This window comes from Plectrocnemia conspersa, unplaced genomic scaffold (assembly GCF_051122295.1).
Source record: "Plectrocnemia conspersa isolate PC_06_02 unplaced genomic scaffold, ASM5112229v1 ptg000008l, whole genome shotgun sequence".
Classification (NCBI taxonomy): Eukaryota; Metazoa; Arthropoda; class Insecta; order Trichoptera; family Polycentropodidae; genus Plectrocnemia; species Plectrocnemia conspersa.
Window position 1 is genome coordinate 1,712,959 of NW_028277172.1, and position 18,523 is coordinate 1,731,481.

The following is an 18,523-nucleotide window of genomic DNA, read 5'->3' on the forward strand; positions in this document are numbered from 1 at the left end:
TTTTTGCAATAACATATATTAAAGGTGAAAATCGTTTTTTTAATGAGATGCTTGTTTTTTACCGCATAAATCTTGGTGCAATATTTGACACTGCTGGACTTAAAATCTCTTCAATATGTTTTAGTGGTGAACGATATTGAGATTCATATGTGTTAAAGCTGAAAAAGTAATTTCACATAAATATGTGTTGTTGAATAGCAGAAGAACACTTAATGTCATATCAGAGATTGTGGTAAATTTAGTTCTAATTCCCATCCAGAATTCAGCCAAAGGCTTTTTGGAAAATCTATTGTAGTTTTAAGTTTGAGTCACTCGAAAGCTCAGCAAATTCAGCAGGTGATCAATCTCACTTTTGCCAATTAAAATGGTATTTGAATCCAAGATAAATTTTTGATATAAAATATTTATGAAGCTGTGTTTCTAGCGCTTTAAAGTGACCTATAATAATTTTGGCGATAAAAGTTTTACAATGATTTTTCTCGATTATAAAATTGCCAATACTGGAAAACATTTCGAACGAATCCTTTTCTAACCTACGTTTCTAAATGTTGATCATCTTTGCTCAGCTTAGATAGCCATAGGTTATTTTGAAAAAAAAAGCAGCAAGATCATATTTTTGTTCGGTTAAAAATATTTCGATTTCGTTTGAACAATATTTTTGATATCCATCTTATTTCTGCATCTAATAATAAATTTGTATAGTGAGATTCTGTATTCTTACAAAGATTTAAAAATAAGCGGCTATTAAGGGCATGGCTCTTAGTAAAATGTATAATCTTAACAGCATCCTGAAGCACATCGTTCAATTTTGGTGCTATTTTTTTGATGTAAGGGCAACTACATTTGAAATACATAAACAAGTTCATGAATATATTTATCAATAGTTGTGTGCTACTTCTCTTACTCGCTTTCTACTTTCATTGTTGTACATATTATTATAAAATCCCGTATATGCACATTCATAGATATTGACATACGTCTGAAAAAATATTTTAATAATAAAAATATTTTTTTAAGATATATAATTCCCATGGAATAGATAGTCACATTTAAAAGTTTGCTTGTTTGTACCCACTAGCTAGTATAAAAGTCGTAAATTTGAGAAGCGAAATTTTCCTCCGTCATAGTAAAGTTCATACACCACCACGTGCACGTAGTAATGGCGCACCACAGGTCACCGCGAGCTCTCTCCGGTCACGAGCGCGATGACGGCACCAAGAATCGAGCGCGTCTCCATCGCCGGGTACACAGCTGTTGTCGGGAAATCAATTGTGTTGGCCGCGTTTCGGTCCCTGTGCACGTCCCGCCACGCGACCAATCGATAGGTGCCACCACCGCGGCTCACTCGGGGCCTCTGCCTCTTTTCGCCGTAACGCGGGACTCTGCAGTCCGCCATGAATGGACGACGTTTTCCGGCATTTTGTGCCACCAGAGACATTTGAAACATATGTAGAAGTTCCAAATTAAGCACAAATGAATTTTAAGATAATTCTGCGTGCCAAGCAGGTGAAAATGCAAATCAGTTAATGTGTATATAAACTAGTTAATGTGAGTAGAAATACGTTAATTTGAATCCATTGTAACGTAGTTAACTAAAACAGCGGTGAAAAGATCTGAGAAAGTTACCCTACATCGTTAGGATACCGTTCCTGTGTTCAGATGTTGGCGACTATCCAAATTTGATGTTTAATTTTTTTAAACGCAATGCAAGTCTATATGCTAAGAAACATTATGCAATGTTTCTAAACAATGACAGATTTTTTAACATGTGTATGGCTTGTCATTCGGTTCGATTTTTGTCACTGGAAAAATATAATTTTTGAGAATTGTAACAATGATTACTTGATTATTATAAACAGTATTAGACCTGCCCAGATCTGAAAGTTGTTTTATTTCAATTTATTAAAATCGTAAATATTTTTAATTCGCATAAAAAAATTCAACAAGTGAAAATATTGTTGATCTATTTTTGAAAAAATAGATTATTATTATAATATGTATGTATTATTACACTGGCAACATAATTGGAGACAAATGCGTATCTAGCTTTTATTTTGTATAAATTTTTATTTGAAATATTTTACAAATTCACTTGTCACATGTACGTAAATCATTTCATTTTATAATAAAAGTAAATATAAATATAGTAGTACATTATACCTTAATCTTTCTATATACACCTCTATATGTAAATTTATAATAGCTTATTTGTGTATTTCAGTATAAAATGTATCTGCTGTGCTATTATTGCAAAGTTAAATATATGTACGTGAAAGTTCCGCCACTGTGCAGTGCCACGTAGTCTCTTAACTCATATCGAAGATCGAGTTGAAATCTCAAGATTCAGGTGACTGCTTTATCAGCATCAGAAAGTCAAAGCTCAGTGGCTACTATTTTTAGTTTTAGTTTTTCAATTCGTGAGCCAAGTGATAGTTTTTGTGATCGAAAGTAATTTTCTGACTGAAGTGATTTAGTATAGCAGCGTTCTGGCTTATATAATCGTCATGGGAATTCTAACGTCGTTTCTATTCCTCGATTTTTGATGTAGAACTAGACTTATTTTTTTTGGTGTAATAACTAGTAACTCTGATGTTGAGGGTTCGAGCCCCAGCAGTAGACCTCGAATTTTTGTTCATAAAAAAATGCGCTATTATTTAAAAAAAAAATATATTATATTACACAAAATAATTTATAATTATTAATATCGATTCTGATTGGGGTTAATACTTACTTGCAGGTATTCATTATATCTGATTAGTTACTCAGTTGATACAGATTTTCTTCATTGTAACGCATTGGGAGTATTCATGTCAGATTGCTAACGGTTTGGCATGGGATTCCTTCGTATTTGGCATCGACCTTTTAGTGCAACTCTTCGGCGGAGATATTGAGGCATCGATTCGTACCTTTCTCGAGTAAAATCTACACTTTTGATGTAAATGCTTTGAAACTGGTAATGAATACCATTAATTGGACGTTTTATCGGATACGCAATATCGTTTGTTTATGCCAAAGAGAATAATACACAACTCTTTAAGTAAGGCCCGACCTGATTATATATTATTTATATATACTAATAGTCTATCAATGTTACATAAATTAAAAAATATTTTATTTTTAACATATATTAAATAATTTTTATTAAAATATATGTAATAGGAGTCAGCGTAGTTTTGGGTGCTTTTTATACAAAATTTAATATGTACTATTATAAATCCCTGATTTACATACATATTATGTGTTTCTTAAATTAATTTTATGATGTTAAATAAAAAATTTATTATGTGAAATAAGGTAAAATTCATATTTATAGTACTGTTAATTTTTATATTTTACTTAGAGTTAAAAACTTAGGGTTAAAAATAATAATGTGTTTATCTTCAAAAACAATGTAAAATATTGATCAGAATTTATAATCTGATAATTTTTGCCTATTTTTCTGTTCCTTAATTAAATTATTTTTATGGTAATATTTTAACAGAGAACGATAATTATGCGTTATGAAAATCGACTATATTATATTTGTATAATATGATTTATAAATCAATTTGTATTTGTATGTATACTAAAATTACATATAATCATTGAAACAGTACAATTAGTTTTAGTATTGTCGCTATTAGTAATTAATTATAGTAATCGGAGCTGTTTATAATTATTAGCTGAACATATAATAATAATATTACTAATACTTTCATGCAATATTATTTTTTATTTTATTTTATTGATGTTACAAAAATACAATTGTGTATTAAATTGTAACTCATTTATTAATATATATTCAGTGCAAGAGTAGTATTAGTTTCTCAAAATTTAATATTCTAGTCGCTATTCTCAAACACGACGAAGAGGTTTGTGTGGAATATCTCAGTCTTTATTTTTTATTTTTGTACTGACATTTATTTAAATTAAATTTGGGCGTGAAAATAATATTGTTGTATTTTATACAATCAGATTATTTTGAACAAGAAATAAAAATATTTCATATATAAACTATTGTGAATTTCTTATCTTATCTTGAGGATTTTGTTTAAATATTTTTGTGCTCGTTCTTGATTCGTCCTTTGTCCAGCCAAACGAGCTGAGATCATTTATCAAAACGAAGCTTTGTCTTCTATTAAAAATATTCTAACCCCGCATAAGTATGCGTAAAAACCTGCTTAGAGACATACCCCCACTTGGTTTACACGTGCGTCTTTGAGATCCAAAGCTTCCTGGAAAAAAGAGAATCGAGAGCTTTCGACGAAGAACTGATCACTTCACACGAGAGAGGACACCTACCAGTTTAGCTATAAGTACACCACATGCACAGAGCTACAGAGCTGGAGTGGCTAGGGTTGCGGCTCCCGTGTACAGCGTCGCTTCTGTGTGTGTATGTGTGTGTTTCCGTATAGTCTGGGTGTACAAGCCGTAGCCGGGTACCGAGGAGGGTAGCTAGCCAGCCCGGCGGATCGATATTGCTCGGGGGTTGGAGGGTTGCAACCCGACACCCGACGCCACCCCACGCCTATGCCACCTGTCGTCTCTCTGCCCGCCGACCCCTGGTATTATGCCCCGTGTATGGCACCTCGACGGACTGTTTGTAGCTGCCCTAGCCGACTTTGGACATCGGTTCGCTTACGTAACGCTTCCGTCACAGTTAGATTCTATATTTGAGAGGTTCGGTAAATTTAGGTTAGGTTAAGGCTTCCGTAGGACAGAAATATGCTTTAAGCCGCTTTAGTGAAGCGTTGATGTGGTTAATAATATTTAGGACAAGTCATTGCATACCCCGAACGCTAGGTACACCTAACATTGGATTACGTGGAATTATTTAGAAATACACTTCTAAATAATTCAAGGAAATCCATCACAAGGGTCGCAAAAAATGTATTATTTAACTGTTTTGAATTTGATCGTACAATTCGTGTAATAATGAACATATATTGCGTTGTCTCTAAATCGTCTCGAAGAATGGGTTGAATTCTTGGAATTTGGGTAACTGCCCTATTGTAACTACTTGTTTTTTAAGCGTCTTTTCATTGCGACAATATTCTGATTTACATACCCTTGAATATTAGGGAAAGTCAAACGTCCCTCCCAGTCTTCGACTATCTGACAAATAACGATGATTAGGGGCGGAACTAGATTATTTGTTCCTGTCCAAAATTTTTTTGTTAGACTGAATCTGTTTAACGTAATATTTTTATGGAATATGTTCAGCGTAAATATCTCATTTCGCACCAACGCTTTAAAATCGTTAATTAATGTATAATATGTTTGGATGCGTAAACATTTATTTTATGCTGATGAGAAACAAGTTTGAGAATCAAAATTAAATAGAATAATATTTTAAGCTTTCAACGAGTCTTTGCGAATTTTGAAGCAACGATTATGGATAGTCCCGACAATATATTTATATAATACTCATTGTATAACATAACAGTGTATGTCATACACAATATATATAAAGAAAAATTAAACTTATTGTGCTTATAAAATTATAATTCATTACTATTATTTACGAATACAATCTAGCACTATTTGCAAATAATGTAGCATTTGATTGTGATTTAAGCTATTAACCCTTTGGGAGTATGACTTTGCAGCCAGTAAGACGCAGGTGAAACCTAGTGAAATGTTATTAGATTATATTACATGCTGCTACAGACAATGCTGGACAATATGTTTTGTCCGAACAGTGGTGGAAAAGCTGGCGCAGGGATATTGTCAGTCTTTTTAGTATTTTCGCTGCTGTTTTCTGAGTTAACTGTTTTCTTTTCTTATTAAAAAGTTTCTGATTATCAGTTAAATAATTAAAATTGTGCAATATTATAAAAAATATATTCATATTTAATGTAAATATTTTTTATGCCTTGTTAAATTTCTTTATCTGTTTCAACATTAGGATCAATATTTATTTAGCTAATGCATAACTTTGCGCGAATTCTTAGCAGTAAATAGATAACTTATGCTTTTAGGCTTACTACTGTCTTTTTCCGAAAATAAGACATCCTCCGAAAATAAGCCCTAGCGTGATTTTCAGGAGTTTTTGGAATATAAGCCCTCCCCCGAAAATAAGCCCTAGTTAAAATAAAATGAACGCCAACATGTGGCGATTGAAATTCAGGATGGAATTCAGAATTTCCTTAGTTATGACTATGTTCCAAAAGAAAATAAAATGACTGTATTTGAATAAATTTGAAATAAATGTAAAATTCCTATATAAAAATAAATATTAACCGAAAATATATAAATTTACTTATTGTACGTGAAAAGTAAGCCCTCCCCCAATAATAAGACCTAGCTCATATTTCGGACCAAAAAAGAAAGTAAGACAGTGTCTTATTTTCGGAAAAAGACGGCATATTATATTAAGTTATTTTATTTCTGCTAAATATTTTTTTTAAATCGTAATTATTAAAACATCTAAAAAAAAATGTCTTTGTAAATATATTAAAAAATTATTTATCTCTTGGAGATATACTTTCTAATCATGAGTATTAAGATTTTTAAATATGTCATTTCAGTAAATTCATATCAAAATACATGTTCACCAGTAGATATATATTTTTATCAGTGAAAATATAAATTATCTGGCAGGTGCTAGTAAAATTATATGATTTCAACTTTTCTATATGTAGTAATATATATATATATATATAGATTTACATACTTATCATTATTTATTTACATTATATGTATAAATGCTACAGTGAATCTGTATTCTTTAGTAAAGGTATATTTTCTATAGATATATATATATATATATATTTCTACTAGCGAAAATATAATTTATCTGATAGGAGCTAATATGCTGCTCTAAAATGTCTATGAAACTCGATTTGACAGTTGCGAAACGTCCATTTGCTATTCAAACCCAAACCTAACCTAACGAAAGTTCTAAAACTAATTATAGTTTTAGAACTTTCATTAGGTCAAGTACAAAATAAAAACTCATAGTTTGTCTGCATTTTGATATTACACTATGTATTACAAAAAATCATAGCTATTATTATTATTTACTTTTAATATAAGAGGGCTGATCAAAGTATATTCAAACCAAATTTTGTTCAACAGGAGAGCGCAAAAACAATTATCATTTCTCAGAAGGCAAAAATTCACGTCAAAAGCAATAAAACGAGCGTTTTCAATGCGGCGACGACGACACAATTTTATTGCTTTTGACTTCTGACTTATATTTTTGACTTCTGAGAAAGGATAATTGTTTTTTGCGCTTTTCTATTGATTAAAATTCGGTTTATATGTTCCTCATTATTATAAAAGTCGTCGTGTGAACGGCAGATTACCGAGCGTTCCCACTACGACGGCGATGGCACGATTTTATTGCTTTTGACGTGGATTTTTGACTTCTGAAAAGGGGTAATTGTTTTTTTTATTCTCCTGTTAGGCAAAATTTAGTTTAAATGTGTTTTATTCGATTCTCACTCGTAATATTGTTATCAAAAAGTTTTAATATAAGCGCTTGATAATCGAGCATTTTCACTGTGATGGCACGATTTTATTGCTTTTGATATGTACTGGAAATTTACTATATGGCAACACTGAGCACCAAATAAAGCACTACTAAATATTAGATATTTTAAATATTTTTTTAATGCTTAATTAAATTATTTCGCATAAAATATGTCACAACGGTAGCTAATTTTTATATTTATTTGTAGCATAGAAAGGGTTAACCCATACCGATGTTAAAAATATAAAATGTCATTTTTGTCATGAGGCCCGGAATCATTCTTTTCCCAGGGTCCGCGTTCGCTTTCGGTCGCCCTGCTCAGGACACACTGGATGGGCAGTAAGAGAGGTTCCAGATGTAGTTCAAGTGGGTGCCGTTAATCATTAACTTAAGACCAAATATGTTTGATTTTGAGTATTGAAAATTAAATGTTTTTATTAAGCGAAACCGCAAAAATTGATGAATAGGTAGGATCAGTTTTTAGTCCAATATATTATATATTATGCAACAATGTGAAGTATTTTTAAATTAAGGATGCACAGTGAAAAGAGAAAGAGTTAATCTAGTAAATCTGTTATTAAATACTTACATATAGTGTATAATATTTTATTTACCAATTCCTTGGCATGAGCCATTAAGCTGGGTAAATATTTAATTTATTTAATTATTCTCCTACTTATTTTTTGAAGGCTGAAAACTCGCGTTTTAATTATTAGCTACCATTTTTTAACACTTCTATAATATATAATATATACAACACAATAAATCAGAAAATAGAAAAATAAAACAACCTTTAACAAGGGTCGCTTATTACCTCACTTATTTTTCGAGTTTCATTGTGTTAGATTAGTTGTTATTATATAATATATGTTTGATTTATATTTATATTAAAAACGATAACGTCTATAAATTCTGTATGAAGATATATGAAGCAGTTGTGTTATATCACATGAAAAATAGCAGATATTAAATGATTTTATAATTACCACATAGCTTTATTAGAAGTTGAATGATTTTTAGTAGTAATTTATTTTTGAAAACTTAGTATTTATAGCTGTAACTTATTTTTAGGCTTTTCTTTGAATATTAAAATTTATGCAGTTACATAACTTTGTATTATTGTACAAATTCCATTGTCAGCTCTCAATTTTAATAGCATCTCCATAGTGCTTCATTCTGATTGCCGCAGTACTCTGCTTTAATTAGCTTATAATTAGCTCTAATTAAGATATAAAATATTACTTTTTCAAATGAAAAAATGCTCATAAAATAAGACTATAAAATAAGAGAGGAACCTCATTATTTTATGATTTTTGTAAATACTTTTCTACGAATTCCACATACTTGGCCAAAAATATTTTAGAATCATTCTGTTTTCTTAAATATTAAATTCATGCCAAAATGTGGCAGTGCCTTAGAGTATATATTATATATATGTATAATAGAATCGTTTTACTATGTAGCGATCCTTCTGCGCATTAGCCATTTGGTTGCCAGCGAAGTTGCGTAGGGGTGAACTTGTAATGATAATGTCTACGTCTCTTTCTATCTACTGTATGCAGAATGACCTTAACAAACGTTTAGATACATCCAATGGTTATAAAAAATCATATTTTTGTAGTAAAACCCTCATAGTCCCCGAGCAAATCATATAAACCGCGTTATATTCGTTTTTTATTGCCTCGGGCCGTTTTCCCTTGGCGCCTTTTTATTATTAGGAACCGACAGTCGCCTTGGCGACTGTAAAGCGTCATTTGATTATGCCTGTTTGAGGCGCATGCGCATTTTAGCGCCAACTTCCTGAATATTCGTCGAGAACGACACACATTCGAATCAAAGTCAATTTAGTTACAAAGCTTTACTTCAGGCGGCGCCACGGATCGGATCGTTTTGCAAACAAGTACGTCCGGATTTGCATAAAGCTTGTAAAAAAAACTGAGGGTTCGGCTATTACGACAGATCACAAACAAAAACAGCGTTAAATATTAACGACGCCGGTTCAAAATTCATGAACTCTCGAAATGTTAAACTGTCGCTCTCGGAAAAACGCCGTTGATGAATTCATCATTGTGATATTTTCGGGCTGTGATTGATTGGATAGTATATATTTTATTAATTTTTAGTGAATGTAAACAATTTTCGTTTTGTGTAGTTTTAAAAATATGACACAAATTTACAGCAGTTTATCAGACAATCTTGAAATAATGCTTTAAACACATCGAACTATATATTAAAACTACTAGGTATTAAATGTACTATTTATTAAACATATATCCCATACAATAATTTATTTTTACGATTTTCGTGTTAATCAAAGAAGGTTATCTTTTTTGTAATAAATCAACTTAAAGTAAATAAACCGAAATGTTTAAATCATTATCTTCAAAGTCTGCCAATCATATGGTTATCGTATTTAAGGACTTGTTTGGAAATAAATTATTTTTTTAATATTACCTTTAATTGTTGCTTGGTTCAAAATACGAGATTCCTAATTGCAACACCTTTAAGTTTGAGTTCTATAACGTCTTCAAATAACTGAAGAGTGAGCTTCTTCTTCTTATTGATGGTAGATATTGTAATTTCATTCCTACATTCTATGCAGCGCCAATTACTTAACATCTTATATGTACATATATGTATTTTGTTTTCTTCTCAGAGAAGCTCGAATATGTTATTATTAAGGTATTTCTTTGTAAATATGTATTATTTCTTAAAAGTGTGTATGAGTCCTTTATTTATTTCTCAAGAATTTCGCAAGAAAAATGTTAAATCGAGAACTCGCATTTCTGATTTTTTATAAAAATTTAAATTTAAAAGGTTTACAACCACTGCCCTTTTTATAACGTTGCATAAGTAAAGGCGGTTCATGCCTTATATGCATACTTCTTAGAAGGTTTTAATAGAGGTCTGGGAACGACTAAAAATTATTTACAAATTTTTAACACTCGAACTCTCCTTATTTTTGCTTAAATAATAAAATAAGATACTCAGATAAGAATTCTTTCCGAAGGTTTTTGTGACAGATGTTTGAAAATATGCATAATTTCTGGGAAGACCAAAAGCATTTGAATGACTAACCATTTTATTGCGATTTTCTATTACTCTAACCGGCCGGCGGTTTTATCTTTGCTTTGGTGATCTAAGAACCCGCTCCGATGGGAATCGGCAAAATGCGAAACGGTTTAGGGCTATTTTTATTTCGATAATCCAAAAAAGTTTTTTTATATTGTTTTTGTAAAGTAGCAACAGCTGTTATTGACAATGTTCTCACAGCCGAATGGCCTAAAATTTTTTGTTAAAACAATTGAAACATATCAATTCTCGTTATTTCAGCTGGCAATTCAAGAGAAATCATATAATCGTCATTAATTAAGTATTTCCAAAATCCAGAATTTTTCATTAGGCAAAAAATAATGTTTTTTTTTTAGTTATTTTTCAAAAGCAGAAATATGTAAAATATAGAAAAAAATTATTCGCATAGTTCGACGAATTCTAAGAACCCTTGCGACTCCATTAAATCATTAAAATCTATTTAAAAAAAAGTAAATTTATCATTGGGGCTTCAATTAGAGAAAAAAAATATTTCAGTCTTACAGAGAGTAGTGTAAGAAAACCGACGTCTTACGGATTAATGGCGCGACGGCGACGGCGCGATTTTATTGCTTTTGACGTGGATTTTTGACTTCTGAGAAGGGATAATTGTTTTTTGCGCTCTCCTATTGGTCAAAATTCGGTTTAAATGAGCTACATTAAATCTGTAATGTTATGAGTCTAGATAACCGAGCGTTGCCTCTGCGACGGCATAATTTTATTGCATTTGACGTGATTTTTTTCCTTTTAAAAGTGATACTTGTTTGTTACGCTCTCCTATTGTCAAAATTTGGTTGAGATGTGCTATATTAAATTTCTAATATTAATATAAAAAGTTGTATTATGCGCGCTGGATAAACGAACGTTTTTATTTTATTGCTTTTGACGTGAATTTTTGACTTCTGAGAAGGATTAATTAATTTTTGCACTCTCCTATTGGGCAAATATTGATTTAGATATGCTTCATTCGATTCTCACTTATTGTTAGTCGTAATATTGCTATAAGAATTCTTAATATAAACACTAGATAACTAGCGACTACACGATTTTATTGCTTTTTACGTGAATTCATTTGAAAGGGGGGGGGGGTTATACTTATTTGTAATGCATTTAAATAGCTTATCGATGATGTATATTTATTATTTAAAATGACGCTGTTCAAACGTTAGATTATGAATGTGTTATGGATAAATTATATTAATTTAAAGCGAGAAACGTTTTGCTTTAGTCTAAATTTTTACATTTTAATTAAATAGTATTTTTACATTTTATATGTTCATATTTAATTAAATTTATATCCGTATTGTGTGCTTTAGAGCTAATAGTAGCATAAACATAAACTTGCCATCTCTTTTTCAATTATAAATAATGATGATATGGATAGTTCTCGAACTGACTGTGTTATCGCAAATAGAGTATACTCAATATCAGTAAAACTGTATTGTTACACGTACGTTCGAAATATGTTGTTCGTAATATATTATGTGTCGCTTTACTGCCACTGAAACTCAATCTGAAAGTGCGAAATTGCGAAACGTCCATTTTCTGTTCAAAACCAAACAGAACCTAAACGAATACAATAATAGCATAGTGGTTAATTCGTTGGGGTTAAAATACAAATGGACGTTTCAACTACATTTTAAAGCTGCATTTAATTTTAATAGCGACTATCAGTAATATGATTTCATTGTAAATATAACTTCATTAGTAATACACATTCACTGTAACATATACACACACTAGATCTACAAAATTATGTATTTATTTACATTAAAGTAATGTTTTAGAATACATGAAACATTAAACGTTAATATGGCTTTAGAATTATGTTTTTAAATTATAATATCGAGAAATTCTGCTAATATTAAATGAACTTAGTTGTCCAACTTTTCAGTTAAAGTCTGATTTTTATTTTAACTTTTAAAGATTTTTAAATAAGATATGATTTGTTTCATACTGTTTATGTTTTAGTTAAATTAAAAAATATTTCAGCAGTTTTGCTATTTTGAATATTATTTTTTTGCAATAAACTATTTTTTAATTGATAAGTTTATTTTTGCTATAAAATAATTAACCATAAAAATATTTATAAATTAAAAAAAATACAAATGGTACATCGGATCATATTTTTCAACTTTACAGAAAGGACTTAAACTATCTTTTAATAATATGATTCATCTATATTTTCCGTTATTTTAACAGGCATAACAATCAGTTTATTTACATACATTATTTTTTTTCGGGTATATGGAAATGCTAAAATAACACAATTTTAAGTGATGCTTATAGACAATACAGTTGCGGGTTTTTATAATCACATATTTTTAAAGTCAGCTGCTATTTTTGATACGTGAAAATTACATATTATATGAAACAGTGACAGTATAATATTTCACTTTAAAGTAACATTGATATGCTATTAAGCAATAAATACTATATTTATGTATATATAAATATGATAAAAATCTGTTTTTTCTAAAATAAATAATTCAAGTAACGGGTTAATAATAAATACTTCATTTCCTTATTTTTATTTATACAGAATCAATTATTATTATTTTTTTTTATGAAAAAATTAAATTAGTGTCAAATAAGGTACATAAAATGTTGAAATTACTTATGACTATTTTTAGAATTACCTGCTATTTTTGAGACTTTACATATTATATGCAGCATACTAGTGAGAGTATATTATTTTACTTGAAAATATAGTTAAACATGGATATGCTTTTAAGTGATTAATATTTAAATAAAATAAAATGTCCAAAATAAATAGGCAATTAATAAATACTCCATTTAGTTATTTTTATAAATACTTTTTTGGTCAAATCGATTATGACGCCTGTAATATATGTATGTTGTATTTTATAAAATCAGGCAATTGTTTATTAAATTTAGATTTATTATTTTTACCAACACATTTTTAATTAACCCAAGATCAGATTTTAGATAAAAAATAAATGTGATTTACTCATAAAATATATGAGTTATTCATTATACCTATTTCAGTTTAAAAATGTATTAAACTAAACCATTTAAATCAGTTAAAAAAGTATTACTGACAAATCGATCACGTTACTTATTAAATAATTTTGTTGATTCTGCATATAGACAAACAAAATAATAATCAAATTACCGACAAAAAGTATTTTCATAAAATATAACTAAAAACCTGTTGACATGTAATGTAATTAACAAAAGTTTATTTTTATATATTTATTATCTAAAGATACAATATTAAATATTTATTAAATGCTACCTTCATATACTTCTAAAATACCATTTGACATGTATCTAAAAAAATATGTTGAAACTATATCAGTGTTACAGTTGCTCATTATAAGCTAATAGCATTGATGTCAATAGTTAAATAACGGAGCAAAATTAAAATTACGTAAACTAGTTCTGCCAGTTGTCAGTAAAACGGCAGGGTCCTTAGGAGCAACTGAGCGTCGACGGTCCGGGCGATTGTTGTCGGTGCGTGTGTGTGTGTGCGTGTGTGCATGTGTGCATGTGTGTGTGTTTTTGCGATTTGTAAGATACAATATGGTCAGCGGCGAGGGAGTACGCCCTTGGCCCCCGTCGCCCCGCCGCCCCCGCCACCGCCTCGCCCGGCCCGTCGTCTCACTGTCGCGTGTGTTGTGTTCTGCTTGTGGTTGCAGACTGCCAGGAGGCAATGCGGTGCGAGGAGAGCGGCGGCGGCGTCGGCGGGGGCTGCGGCGCCGGCGGGGGCGCCAGCGGGGCCGGCGGCAATGTAAACATCGGGGGCGCGCGCCCGGTGGCGGCGGCCCCCATGCCTCCGCCACACCCCTACTTGTGAGTCTCCACACTCCGCCACTGCCACTGTCTTCGCCCGCGCCACCGACCTTCGTCGTGAAACAGCCCGAGCACTACTCCTGCTGTTCTCAAACCTTATTCAAAAAAACGCGTCCGATACCCTCGAAAGTGATGAGATTAGCGATTATATATTACATACTTAAAAACGTTGATAAACTCGCTCTCTTTTTCATACTGCGACGGCCACAATAAAAAATACTTTAGTTTAATTTTTTAACTCAATAAAATATATTTTAGTTGAAATATCACAATAAAAGATCATATTGCTAATGAAGTTTTAATATACAGTAGACTCCCTAATAACACGGTAAATTAGGAACGTGCTAGTTGGGGAACTAGAAAATACTTTTGCAATACATACGTGCGTATGGTGAGAAATCTTCCTTTTAGCACGTCTGCAATTGACCGTGTAATTGGGGGGTCAACTGTACCTTAGTTAAAATTTAACGCATTATTAAATAAATATGATACTCCGTCGATTTTCAACTTAGGCATAGAGTAGGAATTATATAAATAAAACTTTAACAGTTATAGTCGCCAGTCCAAAACATGCTAGTCCGAGTTATGTTAAGCTATGATAGGCATTTTTATTTTTTTAATGGTTTATTATGTATCTGTTGAGTAACTTTTTTATATTTTATTTGTATAACATTAATACAATATTTTTGAGATAAAAATTATATAATAAAATCAAAAATTTCTGGGTTTGGTTAATATTGCGTAAACTAAAATTGCGCACAGCGAAAATTTTGATCATAGATGATACATATTATTTAAAAATATCATGTTTTTAAAATATTTTACAATTATATTTGTAATGAAATAAATCCAAATAAATAGTTGGAATTAAATTTAAATATATTTGACAATCAAATAATCACCTATGTTCAGATTTTTCGTTTACGCAATAATCATGTTAATCTTTTCTTGGTACATAGATCTTTCTAGCTATTTTTTTATGTTGCTCAGATTAAATACAAAATAATCCTTTTATCACTATTTGGGCTCATCTCATTTTAGTCTATGGGATTTGCTTATGATTTTGCATACTTTTGATATATTTTGTCAATTTTTGGGTTGGGGTGTTTATTCATATGTATTTTTTATTACTTTATATCAATCACATTATTATTAAAACATATCGTTTTGGGGTTTTAAAAATGATTGTATATAACTTCCTATTTTTTACAACATAAATTATTTGCTCTCGTTGTTGAATTCATAATAAAATAACTAAGTTCATTGAGCAATTGTTATTTAAGCATTTTTGTGAATAAAAAATATTTTTTTGGTTTCTTTAATATATTTTTTACTATAAACATTTTTTTTTCAACAATGAGAAGTCAATCTTAACGTATAAACGATCAAAATCATATACAGGTGTGTCGTTGTTCGTGTTCTTTAAATAATATGAGGACTATTTAATTTAACAGAATCCAACTTTTTCTTATATGACGGATAATTAAATATTGTTTCTATGTACATACATATGTATCAGAAAAACGCTTAAAAAATGTGCAAATATTAGGATTATTAAAAGTTTTTCAAGACATGAAAACTTTAATTTATATATTGAATAAAAAAACACGCCTTTTATTTAGAAAGAAATATTATATAGGAATGCGTTAAAAAATGTTTTTAAATTATAATTTTATATAATATTATGAACCACTTTAAGCTTTCAATTACTGCAGCATTAGAGTAATTTTTAAGGTCAGTCCTTTGGGGTTAAATTAGGGTTATGTTGAGAAAAAATAAAATTTAATATCCGTGAAATCAGTTGACAATTTTTTTGAAGCAATGTCCATTGATTATATAGCTACTTAACTAAAATAAGGTAAATTTCTTTATGTGATATTCTCAAACGAGAAAAAACTTTCCCGTTGTAATATATCTGGTTTATAATGAAAATTTTTATCTAATATTTTTTTAAATAACACTAATCTCATCACTCTTGTGCACACATACAATTTAAAACAATTGAGAACAGCCGGTGCTAATGAAAAAAAATATCAAATTTCAGCGACGACACTAGTTCGCGCCGAGGTCGGTGAGTGGGTAAATATTTTCCCGTTTAATTCCAATCCCAATCCCGGAACGTTAAACTCCAACCCTAGGCGTGTGTCGGCCATAGTTCGGCATTTTATTTACTTTTATTCGAATCCCATCGACATTTCGAGTTTGGTTGTAATTTTAACGTTCCCGTATGTTTATCGTTTCGTTAATCAAATCAAACACATATACCATCAACAACAACAAAAAATACTAAATTCATATCTGTTATAATTATTATTATTACCTACATAATATATTATTTTAATGGACGCTGACTGTTTATGAATATAGAGGTTGATATTTTGTACGTAGCACGATAGTTGGCGCTAGTGGCGCCTTGCGATGGACCTATATATTTATACGTTCCTTGGAAACTCGATTATAAACATGTTTTTTATTTATTATTTATTTATCGTTCAATGCAACGCATGCGTTATTGTTTCTCATACCTGCTACGCTGCGCAAATAATTAAAATAAAATCTCGTTCTATAATATTTTTAAAAAAATATGGAAGGCTTGGAAGTATTCTGGCATCAACTGTATAGAAAAAATATCATACATTAAAGCTGATGCTCAAATACTTGGCAAGTGATACATTATCATTTTGCTTTTAATGGTTTATTTAGAGACGCTTAAAAAAGGCGCTTTTACTATTATTTGCTATATGATACGAATCAATTTTTTTTTAAATATCTTATTGCGTATTACTTTTATATTAATATTTTGAATATAAATGTCGCCTTTAATACCTATTAAGAAATAAAAAAAAAGTTAAGGTGTTTATATAAAATACACTGATTTCACTAGAAATTATTTTTGCGTTTATAGAAGCTGTGGGAGCGCCGCTTCCTTTTCTTTATTTTTCAAATAGAATTACTCTATTTTTTTTAGCTAAGTGATTAAACAATCAGTGCGTCTACAGAAACTTTGGAACTATTAATTTATAATTTGTTGAAAGCTTTAAACTAGACATCCATAGAAGCTATGGAAGCGCCGCTTTAATTGCGCTTTTCATCTTGTTATTTAATTTATATTTTTACGTTCTGTTATATTACATTAAAAATAATACATATCACTGAATAGGCATTCTACGACTGTAATAGTATTTTAAAAATATATCTACGTATAAAATAAATGACAATTTTGGCACTTATCTACGTAATCGAGTTTCCAACGTTGATTTTGTAATTTTGGTTGCAACATCCCGAATGTTCCCAGAGTTTAGCATATACTTATTGTCCGCTCTAGTGTGTTTATTTATTTTATTATTTTCGTTAAAAAAAATGTCGCCCCGGGCATCGTAGAAGATGGTGCTACGCCCCCCTAAAAATCCCCTCCCCTCCCCCCGCTGATTGTTTGTGTATTTAAATAAGCCGCCCAATAGTTGCCAATGTTTACATTGCCGCCAGGTAATCTTGATAAGATTTATGGAATTATTATTTCACGACGCTTCTTTATTAGTTTTGTACGATTTTTTTAAAGGTGCGTTCACATTGACGTCGCCTCTCATATATAACCGCGCGTCGGTGTGAACGCAGCATTAGTGTTTTCAACACTCAATGCAGATTAACGACGTGACTTAGGGACTATATATTTTATATAATAAATGTGATCATTAAACGACATTATTAGAAATAAATGTGCATGATACATAAATTGCAAAAGAAATGTTCAAAAGATAAAGGAAAAATTAGCATGTAAAAAATATAAATGTTAAAATGAATATTAGCATGTTATGTTATTTTATATAAGTGTTAAACAGTAGTTCATGTGTAATATAGATATGTTGTGACTAATTTTGTTTTGCTTTTTTTCATTGCAGCGGCCCAGATTCCTCAACGTGGCAGTAAGTATTTTGAAATATTCTATCGAATTCTTTCATTAACCCCCACAGAGAATGTATCTGTGAAAGCTTTCCGAATATGATGCACTAATCTTTTCCAATTATTTTTGTTGACGAAGGTTGCAAGAGGAAGGAGGATGTGGTAACTACGAATCAGGATATGCTTCCTTCTCCCAAGAAGCCTCGTTTGGTTTTCACCGACCTGCAGCGTCGTACTCTTCAGGCTATTTTTAAGGTAATT

At 30.6% G+C, this 18,523-nt stretch overlaps 1 protein-coding gene across 4 annotated transcripts in view; it reads left to right on the forward strand.

The window, feature by feature from the left end:
• The window catches only part of onecut (homeobox protein onecut), a 38,563-nt gene that overhangs the window by 11,433 nt on the left and 8,607 nt on the right, over positions 1-18,523 (forward strand). The window contains exons 2-4 of one of the 4 annotated variants that reach the window (XM_088190733.1): positions 14,209-14,362; positions 18,262-18,285; positions 18,396-18,517. In XM_088190733.1, coding sequence (XP_088046859.1) covers positions 14,209-14,362; positions 18,262-18,285; positions 18,396-18,516 — 299 coding nt within the window. In that variant the 3' untranslated portion in view covers position 18,517. The remainder of the gene's footprint in view (positions 1-14,208; positions 14,363-18,261; positions 18,286-18,395; positions 18,518-18,523) is intronic. The other 3 variants (XM_088190734.1, XM_088190730.1, XM_088190732.1) reach the window with 3 other exon arrangements.